This window comes from Lentinus tigrinus (genome assembly GCF_003813185.1).
Source record: "Lentinus tigrinus ALCF2SS1-7 unplaced genomic scaffold L226scaffold_54, whole genome shotgun sequence".
NCBI classification, from domain to species: domain Eukaryota; kingdom Fungi; phylum Basidiomycota; class Agaricomycetes; order Polyporales; family Polyporaceae; genus Lentinus; species Lentinus tigrinus.
Window position 1 is genome coordinate 72190 of NW_027137963.1, and position 25923 is coordinate 98112.

General features: G+C 55.2%; 10 protein-coding genes and 1 non-coding gene across 11 annotated transcripts; 5 read left to right on the top strand and 6 right to left on the bottom strand.

Moving 5' to 3' along the window:
- Window positions 1–4974: 4974 nt before the first annotated feature.
- Window positions 4975–6309, top strand: L226DRAFT_617222 (uncharacterized protein; the record flags this gene model as incomplete). Its single annotated transcript, XM_067686995.1, has 2 exons — window positions 4975–5934; window positions 5989–6309. Exons 1-2 carry the CDS (start codon window positions 5053–5055, stop codon window positions 6307–6309), a joined length of 1203 nt encoding a protein of 400 aa, XP_067529437.1. The 5' UTR covers window positions 4975–5052.
- Window positions 6310–6607: 298 nt separating this feature from the next.
- L226DRAFT_t278 lies at window positions 6608–6690 on the bottom strand. The gene has a single exon. It is a non-coding gene; the product is annotated as a tRNA-Met (tRNA).
- A 102-nt stretch (window positions 6691–6792) lies between these two features.
- Window positions 6793–8548, top strand: L226DRAFT_495066 (uncharacterized protein). The gene is made up of 2 exons (XM_067677507.1): window positions 6793–7993; window positions 8055–8548. The coding sequence occupies exons 1-2, from the start codon at window positions 6833–6835 to the stop codon at window positions 8412–8414; spliced, it is 1521 nt and encodes a 506-aa protein (XP_067529438.1). The 5' UTR covers window positions 6793–6832; the 3' UTR covers window positions 8415–8548.
- An 824-nt stretch (window positions 8549–9372) lies between these two features.
- L226DRAFT_617224 (uncharacterized protein) lies at window positions 9373–10920 on the top strand (the record flags this gene model as incomplete). The annotated part of the gene is made up of 3 exons (XM_067686996.1): window positions 9373–9704; window positions 9755–10502; window positions 10570–10920. The coding sequence occupies 3 exons, from the start codon at window positions 9373–9375 to the stop codon at window positions 10918–10920; spliced, it is 1431 nt and encodes a 476-aa protein (XP_067529439.1).
- Window positions 10921–11771: 851 nt separating this feature from the next.
- L226DRAFT_576047 (UROD/MetE-like protein) lies at window positions 11772–13305 on the top strand (the record flags this gene model as incomplete). The annotated part of the gene is made up of 7 exons (XM_067685296.1): window positions 11772–11989; window positions 12040–12098; window positions 12149–12237; window positions 12297–12368; window positions 12429–12525; window positions 12581–13118; window positions 13179–13305. 7 exons carry the CDS (start codon window positions 11772–11774, stop codon window positions 13303–13305), a joined length of 1200 nt encoding a protein of 399 aa, XP_067529440.1.
- Window positions 13306–13581: 276 nt separating this feature from the next.
- On the bottom strand, window positions 13582–14914 carry L226DRAFT_617226 (uncharacterized protein; the record flags this gene model as incomplete). Its single annotated transcript, XM_067686997.1, has 4 exons — window positions 13582–13874; window positions 13967–14057; window positions 14122–14247; window positions 14366–14914. 4 exons carry the CDS (start codon window positions 14912–14914, stop codon window positions 13582–13584), a joined length of 1059 nt encoding a protein of 352 aa, XP_067529441.1.
- Window positions 14915–15143: 229 nt separating this feature from the next.
- On the bottom strand, window positions 15144–17217 carry L226DRAFT_617227 (uncharacterized protein). Its single transcript, XM_067686998.1, has 7 exons — window positions 17147–17217; window positions 16605–17088; window positions 16328–16555; window positions 15808–16270; window positions 15646–15744; window positions 15499–15592; window positions 15144–15438 (listed from the first exon to the last, which is right to left on the bottom strand). Exons 2-7 carry the CDS (start codon window positions 16907–16909, stop codon window positions 15317–15319), a joined length of 1311 nt encoding a protein of 436 aa, XP_067529442.1. The 5' UTR covers window positions 16910–17088; window positions 17147–17217; the 3' UTR covers window positions 15144–15316.
- A 653-nt stretch (window positions 17218–17870) lies between these two features.
- On the bottom strand, window positions 17871–20945 carry L226DRAFT_617228 (WD40 repeat-like protein). Its single transcript, XM_067686999.1, has 7 exons — window positions 20553–20945; window positions 19847–20501; window positions 19734–19787; window positions 19619–19675; window positions 19485–19566; window positions 19358–19435; window positions 17871–19301 (listed from the first exon to the last, which is right to left on the bottom strand). The coding sequence occupies exons 1-7, from the start codon at window positions 20885–20887 to the stop codon at window positions 18115–18117; spliced, it is 2448 nt and encodes an 815-aa protein (XP_067529443.1). The 5' UTR covers window positions 20888–20945; the 3' UTR covers window positions 17871–18114.
- A 322-nt stretch (window positions 20946–21267) lies between these two features.
- Window positions 21268–22002, bottom strand: L226DRAFT_617229 (uncharacterized protein; the record flags this gene model as incomplete). Its single annotated transcript, XM_067687000.1, has 3 exons — window positions 21268–21298; window positions 21359–21746; window positions 21823–22002. The coding sequence occupies 2 exons, from the start codon at window positions 22000–22002 to the stop codon at window positions 21441–21443; spliced, it is 486 nt and encodes a 161-aa protein (XP_067529444.1). The 3' UTR covers window positions 21268–21298; window positions 21359–21440.
- A 376-nt stretch (window positions 22003–22378) lies between these two features.
- Window positions 22379–23154, bottom strand: L226DRAFT_576052 (uncharacterized protein; the record flags this gene model as incomplete). The annotated part of the gene is made up of 4 exons (XM_067685297.1): window positions 22379–22605; window positions 22667–22916; window positions 22979–23050; window positions 23098–23154. The coding sequence occupies 4 exons, from the start codon at window positions 23152–23154 to the stop codon at window positions 22379–22381; spliced, it is 606 nt and encodes a 201-aa protein (XP_067529445.1).
- Window positions 23155–24534: 1380 nt separating this feature from the next.
- L226DRAFT_540299 (uncharacterized protein) lies at window positions 24535–25843 on the top strand. Its single transcript, XM_067681836.1, has 6 exons — window positions 24535–24913; window positions 24968–25034; window positions 25061–25064; window positions 25164–25337; window positions 25406–25662; window positions 25728–25843. Exons 2-6 carry the CDS (start codon window positions 24997–24999, stop codon window positions 25735–25737), a joined length of 483 nt encoding a protein of 160 aa, XP_067529446.1. The 5' UTR covers window positions 24535–24913; window positions 24968–24996; the 3' UTR covers window positions 25738–25843.
- Window positions 25844–25923: the final 80 nt, after the last annotated feature.

Sequence of the window (25923 nt, forward strand, 5' to 3'; positions counted from 1 at the left end):
TGGACCCCGCGCGCGGGACCACTGCAGTAAATATCTATCTGAGAACTCAGCTCGGCAGACAGTTTCCGAGATGATAGAACTGCTTACTGTGACGTTTCCGGGGGTAAAATCGAAGATATCGCGAGTATCGCTCTTGACAGGGTCACAAATCGTTCTCCCAGTGGCCCGATGGAGGAGGAGGGGGCGGTTCTCAAAGCGGATAGAAGTGCTTGTCCGTTGGTAGTTCCGAGCAAGTCGGCTAAGACTCAGATGACTCCTGCGAGTGTTTAGAGGCGGTGCGTCCTTTCAACACTTTTGTACGAATCTGCGGTGAGAGAACAGTGCAGTTCAGTTCAACCGGTAGAATCGTCTGACAGCAGGGGAGACTCGGAGTCTGGCTCTCCAAGGTCGCTCTCACGAGTCACCCCCATCGAGCCACGCAGCGAAAATATGACTGCGATCTGGTACCACGTCGGCCTCAATTCCGATGGAAAACTCTGAGCTACGCGGAGCTTAGGCTAGGGCCGACGCGCACATCGCGCCGAACTGTCATGATGTGCGGTGCGTCAGTGCACACATCGGCCTCGGATGAACATTGAGGCTATAGTTCTGAAGTTCTGCGGTTTCTCATCTGTAGTGTGGCCTAAATCTACGCGCTGTTATTCATTACTTCATCGGAAGCATCTCGTGCGATCTACTCACCCATGTAAAAATTGGTCCTTCAAGTTGCACATTGTACCGTACTCCGCTCGCGCCGTGCGTTCAGAGCTGTGCGCAAAGTGTGAAGATTTGACCGCAATGATCATGCATGTGGGTTCCGAATGGGTTCAATATCTGGCTGTGCCCGGGCCCAACGGGCCATGGCCGAGGCTCGGTGACCGTTACGTCACAGGCGTCTAGGGAAAAGCCAGCAGCGCGCTGCAGCCTGCCAGCGCCGAGACACTGTCGGACGGCGACCTTGAAACTTGAACTAGATTTTTCGCTCGAAGAGTTTCCTCTGCCATCTGCTACGGCTTGACTTCCACTGCCGACCTAGTACTCATGCGTCGGTGTCGACACTGTGGCTCCGATACAGTGGCTGCCACAGCTTCGACTCCTAGTCGCCTCCAACTTTGTAACCCTCACTTTCCAACGCCCCGTCTATCGACATGCTGACAGTATTCAGCATTTCTAAACGCATATCGCATCTTCTTAATAGATGGTATCGATCTGTATTCGTACCCATACTGAACGCTGGCATTCACACTATCCCTTGCGCTTCATAAATTGCGACTGCCTGTGACTATGGGGATTCACTTCCTTGTGTTGGCGGTATGTTGTGCATCTCTACTAATGAACTTATACGTCCTCAATTAATTACATAATTCGTAGGCGTATTGCGCACCCATCTGTCCGTTGACTATGATGCGCATACAGGAGTCATCGACTCATCTTTGATTGCACCTCAGCGAAGAAGACCGGCTCATATGGCTGATAAGAGGCTGGATAGAAAGAGCTGCTTGTACCCGATATTGCGCAGCATCTTCCAAGTATGTGTCGTGAACTCAGTACAGTATTCGTCAGTGCTGAACTTTACGCAGGCAGATGACTCGGATCCATCGCGGCTCCCACCCCTGTCATCCAAGCCTTCGATTCCCTGGACCGGATGCTAGCCTCACGCCGCGCCTATCAGTTGCAGTCCTCGGGCATCTCTTTTGAGTGCGAGCGGTGTGCACAGGTTGCGGAAGCACAAGGGGTACGTTCCATATGATATAACTCTGTCCACGTGATGGTACCGCAGATGAGACTTATGTCCGTTCCATCGGGTCCGCAGGCTGCACCTCCTGAAGGACGCACCCCAAATTATCCAACGGGGATGCTCTATATCTGGGCCTCGCACCCTTCTGCGAACACTGACGAAGTGCCGGGGAGACTTTTCTTCTGGCGACATCCTGAGATCCCAGTGGTCTCACCGGCATCCCGCGTTCGATCTTGTCTTCATCCTTATCTATTTCACTTATTTCCAGTACAAGGCTCGCTCTGTCGAACTGGCAGTGCCTCCAAGAATCGTCGACAGACGACAACAGGAGGAACGGCGCGTTGAAGTGCCCAGTTCACGGGAGTAACTCCATACGCGACAACCTTGTCGCTCATGCGAAGATGCAGCCAGATGCCACTCGTACGTCCACCTTATCTGCGAAGCAACTTTGTACGGTGACAGGTTCCTTTTCTACGTAGTCTACCAACATCCGGGGGCACCGCGGATGCTGATTTATCGGTTCAATACCAAACTGAAGATCGGTACCCCTTCGCGTCTCAGTGAGAGTGCTCTCCTAGGTCAAAAACGGTCCCTTGTGGCTGAAGCGATCCCTCGCGCTTGCGGAATGTTTTGCTACATATTTGTCCGGGCAATTCGCACGCGTCATACCAGATAATCCTTGTAGCCCGACACAGGACTCTCCTAGTGGCAAATCGCTACCGGTGTAAAGCTGTAACTTGAAGCTGTAACTCTGTCTCGAATCGATCGATCGCAGAACTTCCTCCGATTCCGCAGGAAGCTAAGTATGACATTCCAAGTATAACAACCGTTCACATCGATACTGATTCGTTCATTCCCATTCTATTCATAACCCATAGAAGACAAATTCCTGTACCAGCTAAGGTCTCACAATGCCCGTGTGTCGATCACGCGCACTTTCACGATAACAAACATACGTACGGCGCTTTCGCGCGGGAGATCGTCGCGCCCGCATGCGCGCATCCCAAATGTGGATTTCTGGATTCAGAATTGCCGTTATACTTCGCACCAACCGCCTGGGATTCTCGCTGTTGACGTTATCCAATTTCTGCGCCGGCCGGCCTCCTATTGCGCCCGAAGTTCTTCTGCGAAGGCGTCCTCGCCGCAACCCCTGGCCGGTGCGCTTCTCGACGTGTCATGGGATTGATTGCCTCCCGCGTTGTGTCGCAGAAGCTCTCTGCACCATCCGTGTCATCACCTTCACCGCCGGGATGCTGAAATCGACTGATTGGCAATCCCACACCACTCATCCGTAGGTTCAGGATGTAACGTACCAAAGCGACCTGTGGCGGCGAGTGAGGTCTTGAGGGCGGCTTCGTTGGTCAGGCTTGTGCATTGTGAGTCTGAAATCCTGATTGTATCGTTGTCCGCGCATTTTGATAGGTTCTGGCGTAACGGGGGTGGCGGAGACACCGCGGCTTCCGCCTAGAAGCTACTGGACGTGGCGGGGTCGCTGCTCGGGCGGCCATTCTTTACGCCGCTCGGCGCCCATAAGCGTTGTAGAGCCTTACCCTAAATCTTACGGACTCTCCAGACGAATACCACCGCTCTGAAAGAAGGGAACACCCTCTGTTCTGCTTTCTGCTTTGATAGCCCTTCGTTGGCCGTCAGCCGCAAAGGCGATCATCGTCGTGTTCTCCTCATACTCTTCGATGGCTGAAGGCAACTTGCTCAGGTGTCTATTGGGATGAGGACGTCGCAGGCGAAGATGGTGCGCCAGACCATCAGTGAGTAACATACCCGACCTTCTCCGGAATCTGACTGACCCGTGACTCCAGTAGATGAGCACGACTGTCATGCTATCAGACTTCCGGAACTCCGACAACCTATAGCCTCCAACCCTGTTTTCTAGCGATGGTACAGAGATTGTGAGCTTCATTGTCCCCACACTTCTTTCCTCGTACGTACGTGGACTCACGCCAATCCTTTCTAGAGATTTCCCTTTTCCGCGGGTCTCCAAGCCGGCTCTGTCGCTAAAACGCTGTAGGCCTTCATCCTCTGCCTCTCGCCCACCATGAGAATCACGTACCTGAAGATCAAGATTGGCCATGCGGAAGGATTCTTCGAGACATACTCAGGGCTGACAGAGATGTCTTCGCCCTCAGGACGATCATCACCCACGTCAAGATCCACGATGGTGGTATCCATGGAGGATGTTCCATTGCGGAGTCGCGCTTCATCTCCGCAGACCTATCTATGACCGCCATCTTAGACAATCCCTTTAACGAAGACCGACGAGTGACCGTGCGGAATACCATTGTCTTCCTATGCCGGTCCCAGGATTGCCTGGAAACTCCGTGAGTTCTAATAGCAGGACAGCGCGCTTTGGCGACTGCGGGTCTCGTCAGCACGACTGATGCACAGGCATTCTCAACCATCTTCAAGCGAACGCTTGTCATTCCACCCAACGTAATTCGACCATGCGAACCGGCGAGGCGAAATCCCTCTCCAAGGACAATTAGCGCTGTTGTGTCTAGCTGGAAGCCGGTATGTAGTTCGATGAATGTTATGTACCCCGTTTTGACCGCTTCACGTTCTCTTGTCTTTTCCCATTGGAAGACTCTGAGCCTAAGCGGATTCGATGATGTGAACCTCATCCGCCGGCCGTCTGACCTTGACCTCAAGCAGGAATTGTTCAACTACTAGACATCGACTTCCAACGACGAAACCTAGGACAAGACCTTGAGGAGCACCTTATCGCGGACCTGCCATTGTCCCCCCTACGTGGCGCGGCGATTGCCGGTTGCTAGGCCCTGGTTCGAACACCGCGGTGTACAGGTTTCCTTTAGATCTCTTTCGCGCAACGAAATGTGTTACGCCGTACCATCGCCTTTGGGTACTTTCTCTCGATTTGATCATGAAGCTTGAAGGTATGTCGTTATGTGTTCTGTCAAAGATATTGTCCATATCATTATATATGACGTGCAATACCTGGCTGGAGAGGGTCTATCTCTTTCTGCCCTCCCCAAGCCACTACATACCGAAACGGTGAGAGTCAGATCATTCTTGGGATAGTGTCGGTACTGTACTGACATTGGCTTGGATCGTATGCACAGATGAGCGACTGCAAGTTGAATGTAGACACCCTTCTTGTCGTCATGGCCTTTGCAAACAGAGGCACTGTCTCGAGACTCATGCAGACTTCTAGAACGCTGTATCGACATGGCGCGCCGTTGCTCATCCGGCGAGATGTACATCTTCTCTCAGAGCGCTCACTTCTTTCCTTTCTCTCCTTCTCCAGAACCAGCTTGGGGCCCGACGACCTTATCGCATTATTAACTACACTGCACCTCTCGATGCGCACAATTTCTCCCACCACCGGGGCGGCACTTCAACAGCTCTTCTTCCAAGTGTACCGAAGCGGGACTCTGCGCACTCTACGTATGGATCACTCGGAGGCCATCCTTGCTTCACGCGAGGGGCTGGGAATGGCAGTAGCACGGCTGACAACGCTCAAGGACCTCCTGCTGGGGGCGGCTGGAGAGCGATGTGTTCAGCTTCTGTCTATCCTGCGTTCCAGACTTGTGACGGCGACGATCGCATTTGATTGCCAGGACCAGCGGTGGATTCGAGCCACAGACAGCCACTACGCCCCGGACACCCGCGATCCCGTCCGTCTCCTCGCCCAAAGTCGGGAGACTCTCATTGCATTGGACGTCTCGAGTCCCGGATACCCTTCAAACCATATCTCGGAGTATCCCTTGCTCACGTTGCTTGAGATTGACAGCCCCACTCCCCCATCGGTCGCTCACTTCCTCCCTGCGTTCCCCGCCCTTAGGTGCCTCAACATCTCAGGCAATTGCGAGAACCGGTCTCGTTGGGTGGACGACGATGTGCTCCGCACACTGAACATCGCTCACCAGGTCCTGCATGGCTCGTGGCAATCGCTCAACATCGTCGGTGCCTCGACGTTCATCCTGTGGCTTATGGGCCTCCGGTGCACCGTACGGTGGCTCAACGTCTCTCTCATGCATGATTTTGAGCTCGACCTCCTCTCCGACGTGCTATCCGATAGTCGGCCAACGAAAGTCCTTCTCACGATCCACGAGGCGGCCAAATTCATGGACGTCCGGTGTTTGACTGCCCTGTGCTCGGCGCGCATCCCCAGGATCAAGACACTGCACCTCTGTGTCCGCCTCGGATGCCGGGACGCCGACTTAGACGTCGATCTGCTACTCGTAAGTTGTTAGCATTCATGCTCTGACTGATACTGACGCCTCTTTGATCGTCAGAACACCGTCCAGTGGGTTGCCCAGGTGCTCCGGCTGACTAGCCTGAAGTTAATCCTCGACTGTCGCGACCTCGTCGCACACTATCACAGCGATTCCTTCCAGAGCTCTGGGAACAAGGACGTACAGTGGCGCACACTGCACCCTATCGAGGTGTCTCTCGCTTTCCTCTCCCTTGGTGCCGTAGCCCGGCGCTACCAGTCCGCTGTTCCAACGCTCTTCATGACGGAGGTTGAGGTGCGGCAACACTTTACGCGCGATGACGACACTGCGTCCGCGAGCTCGCGGCGGGGTCCTCTTCCTGCCCTCAATTCAGTGGAGTAAGCACGGTGCATGCATTGGGACGTTGATTGATACTCAGAGATGTATTCTCCCTCCAGGATTTAAACATTAATCCAGCAATTGGTAGTCACGGAGAGACATAGATGTAAAGTGAGAGGCACGGACCGAGCAGCAAGTCCAGTCTTCCACTCCTCCGCGATCTCCCAGTGGAGTGCTACCCGTAGACTAGTAGAATCTGATACGCCGATATACTCCTGTCCTCTAGTCTTTTGTCCCGTGATTGATGTGCTATCGGCGAATCACGGCAGAACGAAAGAACAAAAAATGGCGCCCCAAGTTATAGCAACTCCTGGTTTCGATCCAGGGACTTCAGGGTGGCCACGAGACTATGAGCCCTGCACGCTTCCACTGCGTCAAGTTGCTATGCAGTATGTCCTCCTTAAAATATATTCACGTATGGATTTACTCAGCATTACATGAACCAACTAGTTGTGTTGCAGACATTGCTCTTTTGTGCATCCACCACAATCTCGGTGCTTTATTCTCACCTGCTCTTCCAGAAATTATGGGGCAGAAGCTCGTGAACGACATCCTTGTGTCCCTCATGGAACTGTCATCCCCGCGCACCCTCTCGGCATTGATGAAGACCTCACGCTATCTCTATCGCTCGGGACCGCGCTATCTTCTGGAGAAAGGCGTTGCAATAACACACCAGCGCGCTCTATTGTCGTTCATTGCATTCATGAAGGCTGAAGATGGTGCACGCTTAGGACACCTGAAGAAACTCGTGTTCTTCGCTTTCGAGATATCTTCCCCAGTCGCCAACTCATTTTCTACGTTTCTCATTCACTTCTCAGAATCTCTGGCTCTCGAGGCCCTCTGCATCCACGACACAGAAGGGTTGCTAGGCTCAGGGAGCCCTCCTCTATCCGACGCTTTCGCGAAGCTGAGGACTATCACCATCTTGGAGCTCTCGGGCGTTGGCAAGCACGGAGCCTCCTTCTTGCGCAACATGAAATCGAAACTCGAGAATGTCCACCTCACCATGATTGAAGATTCCGCATTTGACTCTGAGTCCGACGAGTCCGACGATGGCACGGAGGACGACGATCGGGACGACCGCAACGCAATCAAGCTCCTGCACGGCTCGCAGGACACGCTCACGAGCCCTTCCGGGGACGGCTGCGAGCTTCTCACAGAAATCACAGATCCCGTCTACGCCGAAGTCTATCCCCACGTCGAGGAGCTTGTGCTCTTCGGGAACGACTGTCCTGCGACGATCGTCTACACCCACGCATTCCCGAACGTGCGAGTCTTCCGGTTCGAGACAGCGGAGGAAGACCTCGATATTATGGGGCGCGATGTGGAGGCACACCTGAGCATCCGTGAGCTAAATCAGATGCAGCAGGTGCAGCTCAAGAGCCCGTGGAACTCGCTCGACTCCTGTCATGCCAACCTTATCGACCTCTTCCTCCTCGGCCTGCGCTGCCATGTCCGTGCGCTCCATATCCTTGGAAACTTCATGGATATCACTTCCCTGCGCTGCGTGATGACGGACACTACCCCGGAGTACATGTGTCTGCAGGGCTTCGACGTCGACATCTTCACGCGAAGTCTCGTTTCGACGATGAAGAAGCCTTACGCGCAGCAGCTCAGGGCATTGGAGATCGTGCTGATGGTTGGCGGAGCGCTCGAACCGGAAACAGTGGACATACCGCACGTCGTGGTATGCCCCGTTCATCGTTGTGATCCTCGTGCTGGCGCTGACTCACTCCACCCCCATGCAGGAGACCATCTTGGCCATGCTTCGTCCGCTGAAGATACGCTCTTTCGGCATCCTGTTCTGCTGCTGCCTTATTCCCGAGCCCCGACCGGCCAACTTCGCCGACCTGCCCCTCTGCCCCGCGGAGCAGTATCTCGCGGACCTCGATTTGGACGCTCTCGCTCAGCGCGTCAAGGATGCGACCGAGACGCTGCAGACGGTGGTCATCACAATGAAGATGCATCGCACGCGGCCTACGACGATTGTAACGCTCGGCGCGGATGTCGAGTATGGACCTAACGCCGTCGAGAGCATCCCGCTTCGGGCAGCCCCGCTGTACGCTTCTGTTCCCCCTCTCTACCCCGAACAAGAGGCTGGATCGTGAGTGTGCACGATCTCCTCAGCTGCAGCATTTCTCCGTACGACACTGCGGGTTTCTACTATTACTGCTATGTTTCGGTTTGACTAGATCTTAGTAAGACAGCACAGACTCTTGAGCACACCTACGGATTCAAGTATCATATTTTCTTGACCTCTGACGGTCGTTCGGTCCATGAGCAGTTTAGTGTTTGATACATCATTAACCTCAGTCCGAGTGCCGGTTACAAGAGCGATGGGCTTGCTGCCTATAGGACCGCCCCGACATCCTCCCCACACTGCTAACGCGAGTAGGCCAAGATGATGATCCGGTTTCCCTTGGGGGTTCAAGTTCCTCGCGTGGCGGCCACGTGGAACCCTAGCGAGTGAGTTTCGAAGTTCAAGTTGACCGTTTTTCAGATTTGCTCCGCATCCATTCATGCCCCCCACCATGTCATATCTGCTTGAACGCCCGAGGGACTGTACCGGATTAAGTTGTGGTTCTGACATGTGCACAGCGACCACTTGCACGAAGCACGACTACTCATCCCTACGAGGCTACGACCACCATCCCGCAGGCTACAACGATACAGCCCCGGTCTCCCCTCAGTCTAACCATCTCCAAATTACCTCCTGCTGAAGTACAGCTGAGGTCCGTCGGTTTGGAAAGCATGTCGTTCAAACTCGTGGCAGCGGAGGCCGAGTCAGATAAGCGCTTGCGACGACAAAGGACTTTATCTTCGACGTGAATATATCCTGTCCCAGGTCCTGGAGGCTATTCTGTCCTATCCTTGTCTTTGACTCAGTGCTCTGTGAGTGGCACTCATCCATGCTGATGCGACATATATACCTGTCATCTAACTCATACGTAGGACCCCCTTTGCTGCGTCTCGGATCCTGTCAATTATCAGATTCAACAGTCAAAAGTACGTCTGCGCGCTTTCTGCATTATACTGACCGTCCATGACATACATAACTTGCAGAATATGCCAGTGAACTACCAAGCTATTCTCGGCATTGTCATGCCCTTCTGCGACAGCAGTACGGTCTCGGCCATCATGAAGACATGCCGTGCCCTACACAGCGAAGGCATCTCCTTTCTCCTCGCACACGGTGTCGTCATGGAAGACGAGCGCGACATTAAATCCTTCATTGCGTTTGCGCGCGCAGAAGGCGGGCGACGCCTCGCATACCTCAAGGAGCTTACTGTCACCGCGCCCAGCCTCTCCCGCCCCATCGCCACCGCGCTCTCTTTGTTCCTCTCCCAGTACGCCAATCTCCTCATCATCGAGACCCTCCGCATCGACCACGCCGACACGTTCTGGCTTGCGGGTGCCCTCCTCTGTACAAGACGTTTGCGAAGCTCAGACATGTGGTCACACTTGAGGTGTCCGAGAGCGGGGCAACCAGCGCGAAGTTCCTGCGTGCGTTGGATTCGAAGCTCGAGCACGCTGAGCTTAACATGATCCCTCCGTCACCTGACGAGGATCGCCCGGACGGTCCTCAAGACTACAACTGCATCAAGCTCCTGCAGCACTCGCAGAACACGCTCACGCGCCTCTCTGGGAGCGCCTTCGAGCTCATGACGCCGTGGGAGACGCCAACGTACAGCCAGGTCTACCCTCATGTCGAGAAGCTCTGCTTGTACAACAATGACGGCCCGGTCACCATCGTCTACGCGCACGCCTTCCCGAACACGCGCTTCTTCCGGTATGACACCTCCGCCGCGGACATGGAGGTAATCGGGACGAGCTTCGAGGAGCACGTCCTCGTACGGAACATGAATATTATCCAGCAGATCGAGCTGAACAGCCCGTGGCGGGACCTCGAGGCGTGCCACGCGAGCCTCATCGACCTCTTCTTGCTCGGGCTGCAGTGCCACGTTCGGAGGCTGCACGTCATGGGCAACTTCATGCAGCCGAGCCACTTGCGCACCGTCATGATGGATACGACCCCGGAGTACATGTGTCTGCAGGGATACGATGTTAATATCTTAACGAAGGGCCTTACAAACACGATGAAGCAGCCCTACGCGCAGCAGCTCAGGGCGCTTGAAGTTGTGTTGATGGTCGGCGGAGTCCTTGGCCCCGCCGCTGTCGACATGCCCCGTGTGGTGGTACGTCCGACTGTCTTATCACGTGGCTTCAACCGTGATGCATGACTGCTGACCTTCGTCACCGCAGGAAGGCATCCTCGACATGCTCCGCCCTCTGAAGATACGTTCATTCGGACTCTTCATCGTCTGCTGCCTCGCACCGCCGCGGCGTCTTCGGAACTCGTCGCTCTGCCCCGCCGAGCGGTACCTTGCCGACCTCGACATAGACGCGTTCGCTCTGCGCATCAAGGACACCACCCCGACACTACAGTCGGTCGTTGTCGTGATGAGGATGCACCGCGCTCGGCCTGATACGACCGTCACGATCGGCGCGGACGTCGAGTATGGACCGGACGCTGTGGAGGCTATTGCTCTGCAGTCTGCGTTGATGTACTTGTCACTCCCGCCGCTGTATCCCGAGGCCGGCGGTTTTGAGTAGTTGGGGATAGGTGCAGCGGCGAAGCAGGAAGCACATCTAGATCTAGCGAGAGTGCAGGATGATGCAATCACGTACTGCTTGATACAAGCTCTGTGCGGTGACGAGACCTATGCTGCCGTGGTCCTCTGCGGCTTGAAGAGTTCTAGACATGGTGAGTGTCCTATCGAAATGAATATGATCAGCTGTCGGGAATTGGAACGAGTTGGGCGGGGTTGACGACGAGTTGCTTGCCGCCGGTACCGCCCTCCTGGTGGGCGCTCTGTATGTTGAACCGACGCATCGACGGCGCGCTTCGATGTATACTGCTCTCTCCTGCTCATTCTCAGCACCCTGCGTTCCGTACCCAGAAGATTGAACACAACTTTCCGCCCTCTGAGGATACCCCGAGCGTCGCGAGAGTATGCCTCGCGGGAGCAGATAGGATCTTCCCAGCCGCCGGCCGACGGAGTGAAGACGGAGGACCGTTCCCTCGCCTGTTCTCAGAGCATCCTGGATACGCTCTGTCGGTCTTCTCTCACCCTGGATAGAGCTTGGAGATGTTGGTAGAGGTGTCGGGCGCGTCGCTCGCGATGGTGTGTGTCCAATATTCGCTATATCTGAGGCCCCCTATCATCACATGTGCAGTCACTCGGCCTCAGCCCTGCCTCAGATTTCGAATGCACCACCCCCGTCGATGACTACGCGCCGCCCGCTTGATCTCAAAGTTCTAATCTTTTTATCAAGATGTGCCATATCCCCCGGATGAACCGATTTGCCATGCCAATAGCGGCCGCCGCGCCCTTGGGAAGTCTACGCTCCTCCACATAAATTCTTGACCCCGTGCGTCTTGCCTCTCACCATCGACTGCTGCAATGTCCGCACCCACTCTCAAGCTCAACCCGCCCTTCCGCGCCGACCACATCGGCTCCCTCAAGCGTCCTGAGAAGTTGCTCGCGAAGCGCAAGGAACTCGATGAGGGCAAGTGCACTCCTGCGGACTTGAGGCCGGTCGAGGATGAAGCAATCCGGGGCATCATCCAGTTGCAGCGCGAGGTTGGCATCAAGAGCATCACCGATGGTGAGTTCAGGAGGTACGTCCTATCCTACCTTTTCCATGGCCAGCTGCGAACGGGGATGGCAGACACATGTTCTTCGATGGTGTCTTCGACAACCTCGACGGGATGAAGTACATCAAGCCAGGTACGTCGCTTCTACCCAAGCGCATGCATCCCTCCTGAGAATTGGACCAGTCCCGGTGGAGATGTTCATGGACTACGTCCCCGACGTCGCGGCGTTCAAGGAGCTCGACTTCAAGGGTGCGGACTCGTACATCTGCGTGGTACGTAATCCGGAACGTTCTCCTCCGGCGATCAAGTGTCATATTCACGGCCCCCGCAGAGCAAGCTCAAGCGCACGAAGCAGTTCTACGTGCCTCAGTACGAAGCCTTGAAGGCGCTCACGGCCCCCGAAGTGCGTCTCCCCGAAGTACTTCTTTTCCCATCGCGTCGTGCTGATGTCGGCCGCGAGCAGGAACACAAGAACCTGAAGATCACGATGGCGGCCCCCGAGTGGTTCCATCTCCGTCATGGCGAGTACGCGTACCCAAAGGACGTGTACAAGAACGATGGTGCGCGTTTCCACCCAGTTGGGCTCGGACATGGCTAACTTTCCGCGGATCACAGACGAGTACTTCGACGACGTCGCGGTTGCATACCGGGCCGAGATCGCGGACCTGTACGCTGCAGGCTGCAGGAACATCCAGTTCGACGACCCGCTCCTCGCGTACTTCTGCGCCGACTCGATGATCAAGGGCATGGAGGAGCGTGGGGTCGACCACGTCGCGCTGCTCGACACGTACATCCGCGCGTACAACAAGATCGTGACCGACCACCCGGCGGACATGACCGTCGGCCTGCACCTGTGTCGCGGGAACTTCAAGAACGGCATGCACTTCTCGGAGGGCGGCTACGACCGTATCGCGATCAAGCTCTTCCAGGAGATCAACGTCGACTGTTATTACCTCGAGTATGACACGCCCCGCGCGGGTACGTTCGAGCCGCTCAAGCACCTTCCCGCGCACAAGGCGGCCGTCCTTGGTCTCATCACGTCCAAGTTCCCGCAACTAGAAGACGTCGACGACCTCATCAAACGCGTGCACAATGCTGCGAACATCATTGCATCCGGCGAGCCTAAGCGTACGTTCGAGCAGGCGTTGAACCAGTGCGTGTTTCCTGTGTCCGTTAGCTTGTTCAGCTGACCGAATGTGCGGGTGCCATGCAGGATCTGCATCAGCCCACAGTGCGGCTTCGCATCGCACTCGGAGGGCAACGTGATAGACGAGGCCGCCATGCGCGCGAAACTCTCGCTCGTCGTCCAAACCGCGAAGAAGATCTGGAAAGATGCATGAGCATGATCATCGAAGTAATGATCATCGAAGTACTACTGGTCGCGCAATCGGATGAGAAGAGCCCCGGGTTCAACTTCTGGTATCTTCCGTCTTGACCAGGGCCCGGTGACCCTTCGTCGTATTTATTCGCTCTCTGTTCTCGTATGTGAAGCTTGTGGATTCAACTCGACCTGTATTATGTACGGTATCTTGTAGTAGCAAATATCAAGTAAGAACACGTTGTACGAGTACAGTATGTACCTGCGTCTACGTCGCTGGGATGTACTGAACATTCGTTCAGTCTTCTGGCCTTTCGTCATTCGCGTTCTGTCTATATCTCGCGCGGCCCTGGGCACGAACGTCGAAATCGTTGGGTCCATGCGCCTGCACTGTGGCTGTCGGGTGTGGGCGCCGTTGAACTTCCTCCACTGAGGATTGCGTTCGGACGATGCCCTGCGAACTTGCAAGAGGAGGAAGAAGCAGCTGAGGAAGAGGCATAGAGCCGTGTCTGGACATGTCTCGAGCGCTTAGGAGGATGTCCTCAGCGGCACCGAGTTCAAACTCCTCACATGTCCGCTCGAAAGCGGCGACTGTCAAACCGAGGTAGATAGATGTACGGAGTCAGCACAGGAGTCAAGCAAGCAAGGAGAGATGGGGAGACAGGCCTAGCACTGGCCCGTACCATCTGTCCATTTGATGAAGCGACTGCGAGGTCGGGACTCTCGCAACGCGTCGTGGATCTCGCTGACCCTCGGTATGTTCTCGGCTGATCCCTGCGGGTCTCCGTCAGCGGTAGATCTATGGGTACAGTACAGGTCCGAAGGTCGCGGCGCTCACAAAGAGAGCGAACAAGTCATCCACACTCGCCACCGCTTTGTTGGCAGGGAAGGTCATCGCGCCGTCGCAATCGACTATCGGTGTGCTCAGGAGATAGGTCAGGGGCTCGTCGACTGGGTCAAAGGGCTAGCAACATTCAAAAAAAAGTTACAGTCAGTGCTGGTTCCGACCAAGGGTGATACACAGCGATGCATGTCATGATGGACGAAGGTGAAGTGAAGTTCGAGACCAGAAAGAGACTCACCTGCTTCACGTACTCAGGATCTTTCGCCGAATCTGAGCCACCGTACCGAAAGACACGCGTCGGGAAGACGGGCTCGCATGTGACGTTGCCGCATTTCCCCGGACTCGGGGGAAACCACCGTCTCCGTATCTTATAGTAGCGGATGAGGCCCTCCTGGACGGAGTGAGCCCGAGCTTGAGTCCAAGAATCGTACCAAGAGACGAAGATCATCTCCTTCGACGTGAGCGAGAACTCGCAAACCGCTGGACTACGCGCTTGAGCAGATCTGTGCCACTCGTCGACGAAGCAGAACATGTCGAGGACGGTCCCTGTGGTGAGACCCGTATATTGTGGGGCGGCCGGCACGAAGCGAAGCCCGTCGATGATCTGGACGTGGCCGTTGAGGAAGTACCCGATGTCTCCGGGTTCGGGGAGGCGGGGTATATATGTGTGGAGGATGATTGGGACGCCGTACCGATGGCGAGGACTTTCATGAGCTTCAATTTCTTTGCCTGGGGATGTATTGACGGTCATAGTGAGACCGGGGTGTGGCGGGGCCGGAACGGACATCTCGGCCGGAACGTACGAACGTACAGGACTGACTTATCCTATGGCACAGGCTTGGTCTGAAACTTATACGCAGAACTTGCGATCTTCGCTACAGTACATACTGTGGGGGCTGTAATGATAAGAAGTAAATATCAATCTTGGGGGAGTTGGCCAACAGATGCTGTGAATCGCAGGACTCACCTTCATAGCGCGAGCGGTGATTGCGGCGCCCAGTCGGAGAAGAGACATAGTACTATGCATTAATCGTGTAATACTAACAGCGGGACATGAGGACTGAGCTACATATGTAAGAAGGGATCCATGATGTCCTGAACAGTGCCGAAACTAAGAAGTGCGTGTCCGATCCATATCAATAACCTCAGATGATAAGGGCCCTCTCAGCGGTCCAGCGCCGACTCAAGGCTAGTCCTTCAATGACTTCGACGAGTCGATCTTCTCAAATGTACCCTTCTCCGACGCATTTGGTTGACCGGAGAGCTTCGTCTCACGTTCGATCTCTCGACACGCGATGTCGAGCGCAGCCACTGCATACACAAGACCTGTCAGCTCGCATGTAACTTCAGAGACGTTCGATGAGTCCTCACCCCGTGTACCCTTGATAAAGCGGACTGGAGGCATGCGTCGCCATAATGCTATACGGGTTTGCCAAGCAGTCGTTGGAACAGTGGCGGAGTCCTCCTGAGAAGACACATTAGCACGTTTCCCGAAGGCGTGAGGTTGTTGACACTCACGAAGACAGCGAAGAAGTCTTTCGAGGACGCGATGGCCATGCGGGAGAACGGAAGGCGATGGAGGATGTAGCGCAGCAACTCGTCGACAGGGTCGAAATGCTAGTAGTTCAGCGTCAGCATGCACTGCCTGGAGCAGATGAATGATTAGAATGTTCAGGCTACCTTTTCCCGGGGCTCCTCCTCCCACAACCAGTTATCCCAAGCCCGCACGGCAACATCGCGGATATACGTGTGCAAGCACCTTCGCCTACGGAGCTTGTAGAAGTGGACGAAAGCCTGCTCGTGCACAAACCATGTCCGGTCCGCGAACGCTGTCATGTCCAAGTGGTCCAGGACGTCGGGCGATTTAGGGTTCAGGGGTATATTGTTCGAGGTGGCGTGGGCGGTCAGGGCAGCCTCGAGCCTGTCTGGAGTAACGTCTGTGTTCCGTACCCACGTGGAATCCACGCCACAGATGAGGACCATGTCCTTGAGCTGAACGTCCAGGCCCGGGCCGTCGCCTTCGACTGAGTTTGCCCATGCGTTCCACCGAGGAGCATCTTTGAATAGTCGACGCACATCGTCCACGCTCAGCTGAACGCTTGAGTTGGATGGTCCGGCTGCCTCAGAGGAACAGAGTGTCCGCCTGATGGTGGTTGCATCAGTACTACCCGATGCTACCTTCCGTGTCCAGGCCACTTACGTGTCGTCGCCTTCGCGGTCAGAGTCTTCGTAAGAACCCATGTCCGGGGCATCCTGATAGGCATGTGCCTGATCCGCTGCCGTCTCCTTAGAGTGGTCATTAGGGAAAACCACGAAACCATTCAGGGTCGTTCCATCCTCCATCTGCAGCTGCACGAAATCGATGTCATGGCGCACGTCCACGGCAAGCAACGAGTCTCCGGCTGGATCTGACTCGCACAGCGTTGACCTATACGTGACATCAGCAGGCAGGTGTTCGGTTAGAACAGAATACGTACGCGTCATCATCATCGAGCGCCTTGGCGCCACACCCAGCTCCGCTACACTGACAAATGGTGTGCTCCTCGCTCGTCGTATCTTTCGCAGAATGTTCAGCGAGAGGAGAGTCAAACTTGTCCCCGGAATGTGACGTGAGGTTTCTAGGAATAGTAAGGATGACACCCTCCTTCAGGTATCCTACTTCTCCGGCTTGATGTCCAGATATAGGGGCAGCTACAGGTAGTCCTCGTCGGAGACCGATGTACTCCTGCGTCTGTATGTTATACCAAGCGGAGTGGCTGCGACGTCGGAAGAGGGTAGACATGAGGATGTAGGTTGTGGAAGGAGGACCAGCCGCAAACCAAGCGTCGTTTATGAGGAGTAAGCGTACTTTCCCACGATGGTATGGAGAAGCGATGGATGGCGGTGATGGAACATCCCTGCAGCTCGACTGCAGGGCACGTAAACACAGCGTTCTTGGTAGGTCATTATACGTTCTGGAACCTAGGACGGGAGGCGGTACACTTTCCGCATCCTTGTGAAGAAATAGGAGAACGCGTACCTGTGCTTAGACTGAGGATTATGCTCCGCGCAGCCAAGTTCGGGTTCGCTGGATGCAAATCTCACCGGACAATAGACATACCTGGGCATTTCAGCCAGAAGAGGGCAAGTTGACTCATCAAAGACCAGTGTCCAGGGAGGGATCTATGGACATCCCGGGACAGCGTCCCCAGAGCCCCGCCTACTTTTGATGCATGAATGTTTTATCAATTCGCAGCTGCCATGTGGGACCGTTCCGAGGCCTTGAAAGACCTGGGACCGAGAGCCACTTGGCGACAGCACTGGCCCATACTGGCGCTGATGTGAAAGAGACATGTTACCGAGATCCGTAGTACGCGGTAGTAGGCCTGGCGAATCGCTCGAGGTCGGCATCCAGGTGGATGCCAATATATGAGGCCATCAGGCTGTTATGTACAGCATGTCCAAGCTTAGTCTTGATGACAGCGCGATGAGGAATCCAGCAGGTCCGGGCAGGATGTCCCCGATGGTAATAGTACCATGCGTCCCGAGCGATGCTGCGGCAGTCCCTTATTCTCCTTGAGACCATTCAGAGACATTCTAGTCTCTTGTACCGAGGTGACTTACCTCAGATCATACCCAAACTTATCGAGTGTAATGCAGGAGGCGTAGTTCCGATCATGGCGATCGAGGGAGGACAAGGACTTCGGCACTCCAGGAGGCTCGCATCTGTCTTAACGCGCCTCCCGGCGGCACTGCCGGGGCCGGGTCGCAGTACTTCTTGTCCTCTTAGGCTGTCCTAATGACAACTATTCCACCCGGTATCCTATGTCACCTCATCACCTATCAGTAAACCGTCAAGCGATGTTCTTCGGACAAAGAGGAGAAGAGGGATATACATCCAAGCTGCAAGTACTTCTTCGACCGATCCATACAATCCATATTCCTATATCATACGTGCGAAAGCGTCTATCCCAGTTGTCCAGATTGCAAAGTGGCCTCATCAGACTCTTACTCCTCTGCCGGCTCGCCCTCCTCAACCGCCTCGCGGGGTAGGGTCCAGATCCGCACAGAGCCATCGTCAGAGCACGACACGATCCGGTCTCCCTCCGGAGAGAACCGAATGCCAGTGACTTTGTCCTGATGTCCCTCCATCGGCGGAAAGTGCGACCCATCCTCCAACTTCCACACCATGACCGCGTTATCGGCCGCGCTCGACGCGACGTACTTCCCGTTGCGCGAGAACACTGCTGCGTTGACAAGCGTGTCATGGCGGTCGAACGCGTGCAAACGTTCGCCAGTGAGCGCGTCACAGATCTTGATTGTTGCATCGTTCGATGCCGACAGGACGTACTTGCCATTGGGGGAGAACGAGACGGACCAGATGGGACCGTTGTGCTCGCGCAGAGTGACAAGCTCCTCGCCAGTCTCCGCGTTCCAGATTCGGCTTGTCATGTCGTCTGAGCCCGTGACGACCTTCCGGCTGTCGGGGGAGAAGGCAATGGACCAGACAACGCCGGTGTGCTCTGCGAGCGTGCAGTGCAGCGCACCGGTCTCTACGTTCCAGATCTTCGCCTGGTAGTCTGCGCCACAGGACGCAACCCAGCGCGCGTCAGGTGAGAAGACGGCACTCATCACCACTGCCCTGTGGTCCGCCATTCTGTGAATCAACGTGCCAGTGATGGCATCCCAGACGCGGACGGTGAAGTCGACAGAGGATGTTACAAGCTTCGAGCCGTCGGGAGAGTACGCGATAGTCTGTACGACGCCGCTGTGGCCATCGAGGACAGCCGCCACGGTGGCCTGCTCCAGCTCCCAGACAAGAGCCATGCCGTCGCTGGCACCGGATGCGAGACGTGTGCTGTCAGGGGAGAACGCGATTGACCAGATAGGCTCGCTGTGTTCCTCCATCTTATGGAGGACGTGCCCATTCGCGGCGTCGTAGAAAATGATGGTAGTATCTTCAGACCCACTGGCGACGAACCGTCCGTCGGGTGAGAACGCGACGCAGGTGACGCCACAATTGTGCTCTTCCACGACGATGGGCTGGCCGTTTGGAGTGTCGGGGGCGACAGCGACGGGCTCGGGCCGTGACTCCTTATCCTCCTCGCTCTTTGAGGGATCGAGCTCTTCCTCGCCAGGCTCGCGACTTTCATCATCAAGTGCTTGGAAGTCCGAATCTATACCTTTCCCTGAATCTGTTGATATCGAACATATCAGAAAGTTGGGCTGTGGAGGATCTTGTCTGTCTTACCTCTGATCGTTTGAGCGTCGACTGCTTCGTTTTCCTCGTCTAACTCCTCGCTCCATTCTACGATGGCGAGAGACGCGACTGCATGCTCGAGTTAGTATCAAGCATCTGTAGAGCAAAGTACACCCACGTTCTCTGTCATCGTCAAGGAACAGAATGGGCGGCTTCATCTTCTCCAGCGCAGCGGGTATATCAAGTGGTACATCTCCGTCCTAGTCGTACGTCAGTACTGTGACCGAGCAAGACGGCGCAGGAGTCACTCACAAACAGTGTATACAGGTGGGTATCACTGGCGATGGCGGCCTGCACTTCAGTTCCATCCTGTAATTTCATCAATGTTCTGAACGGAGACGGAAGAGAGCATGCGACCGAGTCGTACCTCGACCGGATAATCCAGAATGTAGTCCAAGAGGTAGTCTACGGGATCGTACGCCTGTCGCAAATTATCGTTAGGGAAACACGGAGACGAAGACTAAGCGCAGAACGACGCACCGGCGAGATATGTGGCTCTTCCACCACATCGCTGTCGCCAGAAATCGACAAGCTCGAAATGTCTGCGCCCTCGCCGGATGAATCGGCGCCAAGGTCGTGCGAGCCAGCTGCAGCCTTGATCGCTCTGTTGCGCCACCAACGCTTCTTCACCTTGTAGTAATGAAAGAAGAGGGTCTGATCCTTCTTTTGAAGAACGCTGCGAACGGATTCTAGAGAAGGACGACCAGACGCGGTTGCATGCTGGCTATCAGTATCAGCCAACGGCTCAAACCGCTGATCTGAATCGTCCAACGGCTTGTGTCGCACTTCTGCTAGGCCCGCGGCCGCTTTCTGGCGATATTCCAGCTTGGTAGAGGCAAAGTTGACGTTCGCCTCCAAGACCATTTCGAAATTCTGGCCGTGGATGAGGAACGCACCGAGACGCCAGTCGTTTGTCTTCACCGTACCAGAGACGAAGATGAGAGCCTCCTTAGGCATGTCCAGGTCGTGGCGGCTAGCCAAGTCACTCCACTCCTCGATGTTATTCTTCATGTAGGTTCCGAGACTTCTGCTTGGATGCATCTGAGAGCGATCTGCGGGGAGGTCGACAACAACAACAGCACCCTGCTCCCGTTCGCATTGTATACTCAACCCTGCTCCCACAGGCGCGAGCGATCTATTGGCCCAAGAGTGAGCAAGGGTCGTGAGGCACCAGAAAAAGACCTACGTCGTGGCTTCAGCGCCGATCGCGGACGCTTTGACACTTGAGCTGCAAAGCGCATGTGGGATCACCCCCTTTTGAGACTGGAGGAGCAACGGATTGATCTTGAAGGGTCGGTAGTGATCTGGGACTCCATGATTTTGGTGCGACTCATGGTCCTCCGGCAAGGTGGTGTTGAAGATTCGACGGAAAGCACCTCCGAATAAGTAGCCAACATCACCGATCTCGATCTCGTGGTTGCTGTCAGGCTCCGGAAACCAGAGAGGATATCCATAGCGACGACCGAAGAGCTGTTTGGCATAGATCTCGTGTGCTGGTGGGACGTCTTTGCCTGTCGACATGGGAGTGCGAGGTAAAGGATAACGCACTGACTACACGAGGATCGTAGATAGATGGGTGATGGCGCCCGTGTACTAGGACTTTAAATTCCCACGAAGAATATGCAGCGAGACGCGCGGTGCTGCGTCTGAACATTTGCATGGGGCGGTGAGATGGGCGGTGACCAGCACCCTTGATTCGTGACGATTCCACACATACATAGTAGGAATGTCGTGGGGGAGAACACGGGTTCGAGACATCTTGGGCAATTCAGACCCAATTCAGACGCTCTAAGCGAACTTGAACTTGCGACTGGGAGGCGAACAGTGAGTTAAGACTTGACACCTGCAGTGCAAGTAACAATGCAGCAAGAGGCAGCACAGTGACCCTGTCGAGCCAATGTGCCGCAAATAAAGTACTCGAGTAACAACAGTCTGATAGTGCGTGAGTATCAGTCACAACGAAATTGCTCGGAGTACATGCAAGTGACGCACCTATAGCTACAGTAATCGGAAAACACGAATCACAGTGCACACCGCAACACACCGCATCGCACCGCGCATGAGCTTTCCCACTTCATCCAGCCTTGCTACCTATGCGGGATAGCGGTGCAGCGTTCGATGTCTTCCCGGAGCCAGTGCCTACAACTGGCATTGGTCGCTTCGAGAAAACCATCTTCTTCTTGACCATCGCTATGATGTCCCAGCTTCTCGCCTGCATGGTCGTTCGGGGCGAGTAACCGTCTTCTACTGCCATCGCAGCTTCGTCCTCTTCCCCTGCCCCTGGCGTAGAATCATGCTTCTGAAGTACTGCGAGGGGTTTCGCGAGGTTGACGAGTTTACCCTCGAGTAGATGGTGCCCTATCATCATCGTTGGCTTCTTCTGTTCGCGGGAACCAACGCGATGAGTCGCGTTCGAGCCCGACGCTCCTGCGCGTGATAGGAGTACGGACACTCACCGTGTTTGGATCCACGCGTAGCTTCCCGACCAGCTGCCCATCCTTATTCCCTTCCACCTCTAGTGCGCCCTGAAGCTCGATGAGGACGAGTTCCTCTGTTCCGAATTGCACGAGCTGTGGTGGCAACTGTCGTCGCGTCGAAGAAGGGCCCGGTAGGTCGATATTGATGTCTATGAGCATCGTTCTATGGTCCCAAGGTAGCACAAATAACCGTGGTAAGTTTCCGAGGGAACCTGACGAGGTTGTGTCGAAAGAGGATGAGAGCGAGAAGGCAGCACACTGCCGACACGCCGCGACGCGTCCGCGCGCCTGTGGGACGCGTCTGCAAGTCACGTGCACTATCGCGCGGCAGACTTTGAATTGTTTCTCGAACTCCGATACATGTACTGTCAACTGTAATATCATGTAGTATTGGACCTACTCTGGCGTAGATACATCCAGTTCTTGTGCTATGATTCTACAACTCAAAGTCTTAGATCCATCCCGAGAGGACCCACGAGTCCGACACGGACCTCCATCTATTTTTTGCGGTCTTTACAACGAGCTCAAACTTACTTCACTTGATCTTTTCGCCAATCCTCTCCCTAGAGTTGTGGGTTGCAAAGCCGCACTTCCGGCTGATGCAGATCCAACCATAGATGGTCGACAGCCGCGCCGAATCTGCATTGAGGCTCTCCCGACGCGCGGATGTTCGTGGCATCTTGTACGTGCTTGATGAGGCCGCCCCGCGTACTTCATCGTCCCAAGGACAACGACCTTGTTCTACGGGAGATGCATTGGCGGCTCGAATGTGTCCCAGTCGGTGAATTGATCCTGGAAGAGCTTGATTGCGACTTGGTCTTACCCGCCGCACCGAACCGCTGACCCTGGAAGTTGCCACGGCAGAGGTGCAGGGCCAACGTCGGATCCGCGGAGAGATTGTGGACTATCTTGTTGTGGACGCGGATGTAGCTTGCGAGCAGGGTCAGCCGGTGAGCTCCCGCCGTTTCCGCTGCCTTGAAGCGGCGAGTCGATGCAGCGCTAGGGATAGGGTCGTCGATCTGGATCCCCCCGTACTGACTACGGGCGTATAGATCTGCGACCTTGTCGAAGTCCTACTCTGGGGGCGCAAAAATTAGTAGGAGGAACAAATTGAGCTGTACGTAACGATACGCACTCCCGGGACCGCGAGTGCCTTCGAGGTTTCGAACTGCGGGATGACAAACGGCTTCGTGCGCTGAACTTCGCTCTGAGGGCGTGAGTATGACACTGTATACCGAGCGAAATCTGAAGTACTTCGCAGACGTACACGTCCACCTGCTGGAACGCGTGGACGTCAGGTGAGTAAGTCATGAAGAGCTCGATCGGCGCTGGCAGTTCTCCGCGAACATCAGATATACTGTCGAAGGAATTTTCCAGGTATAGGGATCTGCTTCATGCCACCGATGCACTCAATTCAACGCGCTATGGTAATTATTCCTCTGCAAAGACCGTCAGTGTCGAGTCGACAACCGACAGCACAAGGCAACGCACCTTCAAAACTCGCCTGCGTCGTTAGCGGTGAGGTCTGCCAGGATGCGCTTTACACGGGGTAGATATTGTGCCGGAAAGCTGTTGGCAGCGGCAGCCTGACAGTTGGTGTGAAGGCACTATGCAGGCCGCTTGGGCAGCATGGGGAGAGGACGCGTCTGCAAAGTCCTCACTGTCACTGAACAGCCCTGCATGGAGCCGTGAAGTAACGCCGGGATGGAAGACACGTCCTATAAGTGACATTGAGGATGTTGTTAGCGGCGATAGAGATGGCTTGAGGGGCGGCCTATGGTACGCAGCTCGCGCAGTAAAATTGCACTCACCTAACATGGGACCATGCGGGGAGCATGATGGGTGTCATCGGGGGTACCGGTTGGGAGAAGCAACAGCGGAGGACGCTCGTGAGGTGTTCTAGGCGCAATGAGGCTTCAAGCAACTACATGGATTGGAAGTTGGGGTAGGCGAAGTGAGGTGCCCTGTACTTCCGCCATATGTTATCGCCGTGTGGTACGCGTAGCACACGAGCGCACTGGATACTCACCATATGCAGCGTACCGTAACGCGCAGATTGCCTTGTGCCGACGACGGGCTGGATGCACGAGACAGACGTGTAAATTGTGAGACGATGTAATGCACCGGCATTGGGAAAGTTGAGCACGGCGCTATTCGGAGGAAGTGTGAGCCAACCTGCTCATTGTCAACGAACAAAATAACTAAGGAGTGTTCACGCACTGAGCAGACTTCTCGGCGCTGTCGAATTCCGCTCGCTCAGCGAGACCGTGTCACTCCAGTGACACGACCATTCAAACGAGCATTTGCGTAGGGACGTTATATCGACCTGTGAATTGATCGTCGTGGACTTTTACGTATTCAGCAGAGCAGTAATGCTTACTTGTGATTTTCCAAAGACAGTAGTACTGGGCTGCCCACTGCCCGAGGACAAGCACCTCCCACGGCGCGTCATGAGCGCGCTAGTTTGTGATCATCGTAACCATATGTGGGGCACAGTACTTGGTCTCATTAATTATCTGTACATGGTAGTGTTTCTGATGTTGTCGACAGGAGCGAAGGAGGCACCGGTGGAGGTTTCGGACAAGCCTGCCGCTGGTCCGTAGACGCCGTGATTCCATGTTTGTCTCAGTTTGGTCGCTGCCCACTGCAGGGCGTCAACACAATTCAAGCCAAGCCTCTTCCCTCACTAGTCACTTCCTAACCTCGCTATGAGCTCTTTCATGTAGAATTCCGGCGAGAGTTATGCGGGTACCTTTACAGACTCCTACCAGCAAGTCACATCTCGGCAATAATTCTGCCACCGCTAGCCTGCTGCCGCCCGTTGGACAGAGTCGAATCCTTCTATCCCCATCCTATGGAGGTTCCGGACGCTGATGCTCGAGTTTCCTGCCTCTCAGATGACAAGAATTAACGTATAACTGTCCAGATTGACCTGAATTACACTGCTACTGGCGCTCCTGGACGCGCTCTCTTGGGTCTCCACGCGCCCATTCCATTGTCAATGATCCTGCTCGGTGTCAACCCTGCCGAGGTACAGAGCGCGCCGTAGCGGCAGCTCGAGCATAAAGAGGCCAGCAGTACCCACTTTAATCCTCAGGCTTTCACCTCTAACTCGCATTCACAGCATATCACTGCTCGTAGCTCACCATCGCTATGTCTTCCACCGACCGCACTGTTGCCCTCAAGGGTGCGTTTCGTTTACATCTCATGAGCCTAGTCCGATAGTACCAACTCACTTGTGACGACTTTTTCCAGTTGCTCCGGGTAAGACCACTTTCTGTGGCACGCCATTAGGACTCTTTTGACCGCTTCTGCTCGTAGATGCCGTCCCAGTTGGGAAGTGGCTCGACAGGCACCACGTTGTCTACGACGAGAAGCGCTCCGGCAAGACGTACCACGCCTTCGTTCAGGGAGGCTACCCCCTCGTCGGACCTGACCCCAAGGCCTCGTACGACGTCGAGATCGACATCCCCCTGGGCCCGGTCATTCTCCAGGTACACCCTCTTGCTCTCCACATTGACCACTACTTTGAGTGCCCGCTGCTCACCGTGATCTCTCATAGTTGCGCGGCAGCATCAACACGTCCACGCTCGCGGCCGACATCAGCCTCTACGTCAAGATTCCGTTCCTTCCCGCCATCAAGCTCGGAGAGCTGTCGGGCAACCTGCGCGACGGGATCACCATCAGCGTCGGCGTGGCCGGCATCATCGAGGGCTCCGTCACCGTATACATCAGCAACGATAACTGGCTCCACATCAAGTTCACTCTCACCGTCTTCGGCGAGGACTTCTCTGCTGACCTCCCGCTCTTCCCCATCCCGTGAGTGTCCGAGTTGCGTACTACGGTTCCATGGCCCCTCTAACTCCGTCGTCTTCCCTGGATAGGTGGCTCTAAGCATGGCAGTAGTAGCGGCATCCTAGCGCTGCAGGATGCGAACGAGTTCCAGAAGAGTTTTCCGATGATGTTCCCAAGTGCTTCGTAACAGAGATTCTTGTCACACAGAACGTCTCGCATGTTTGACGAACCACCAGTCCGTCACAGTGGACGGAGTACGTTATAGCGCTGACCTCCGCACGAACG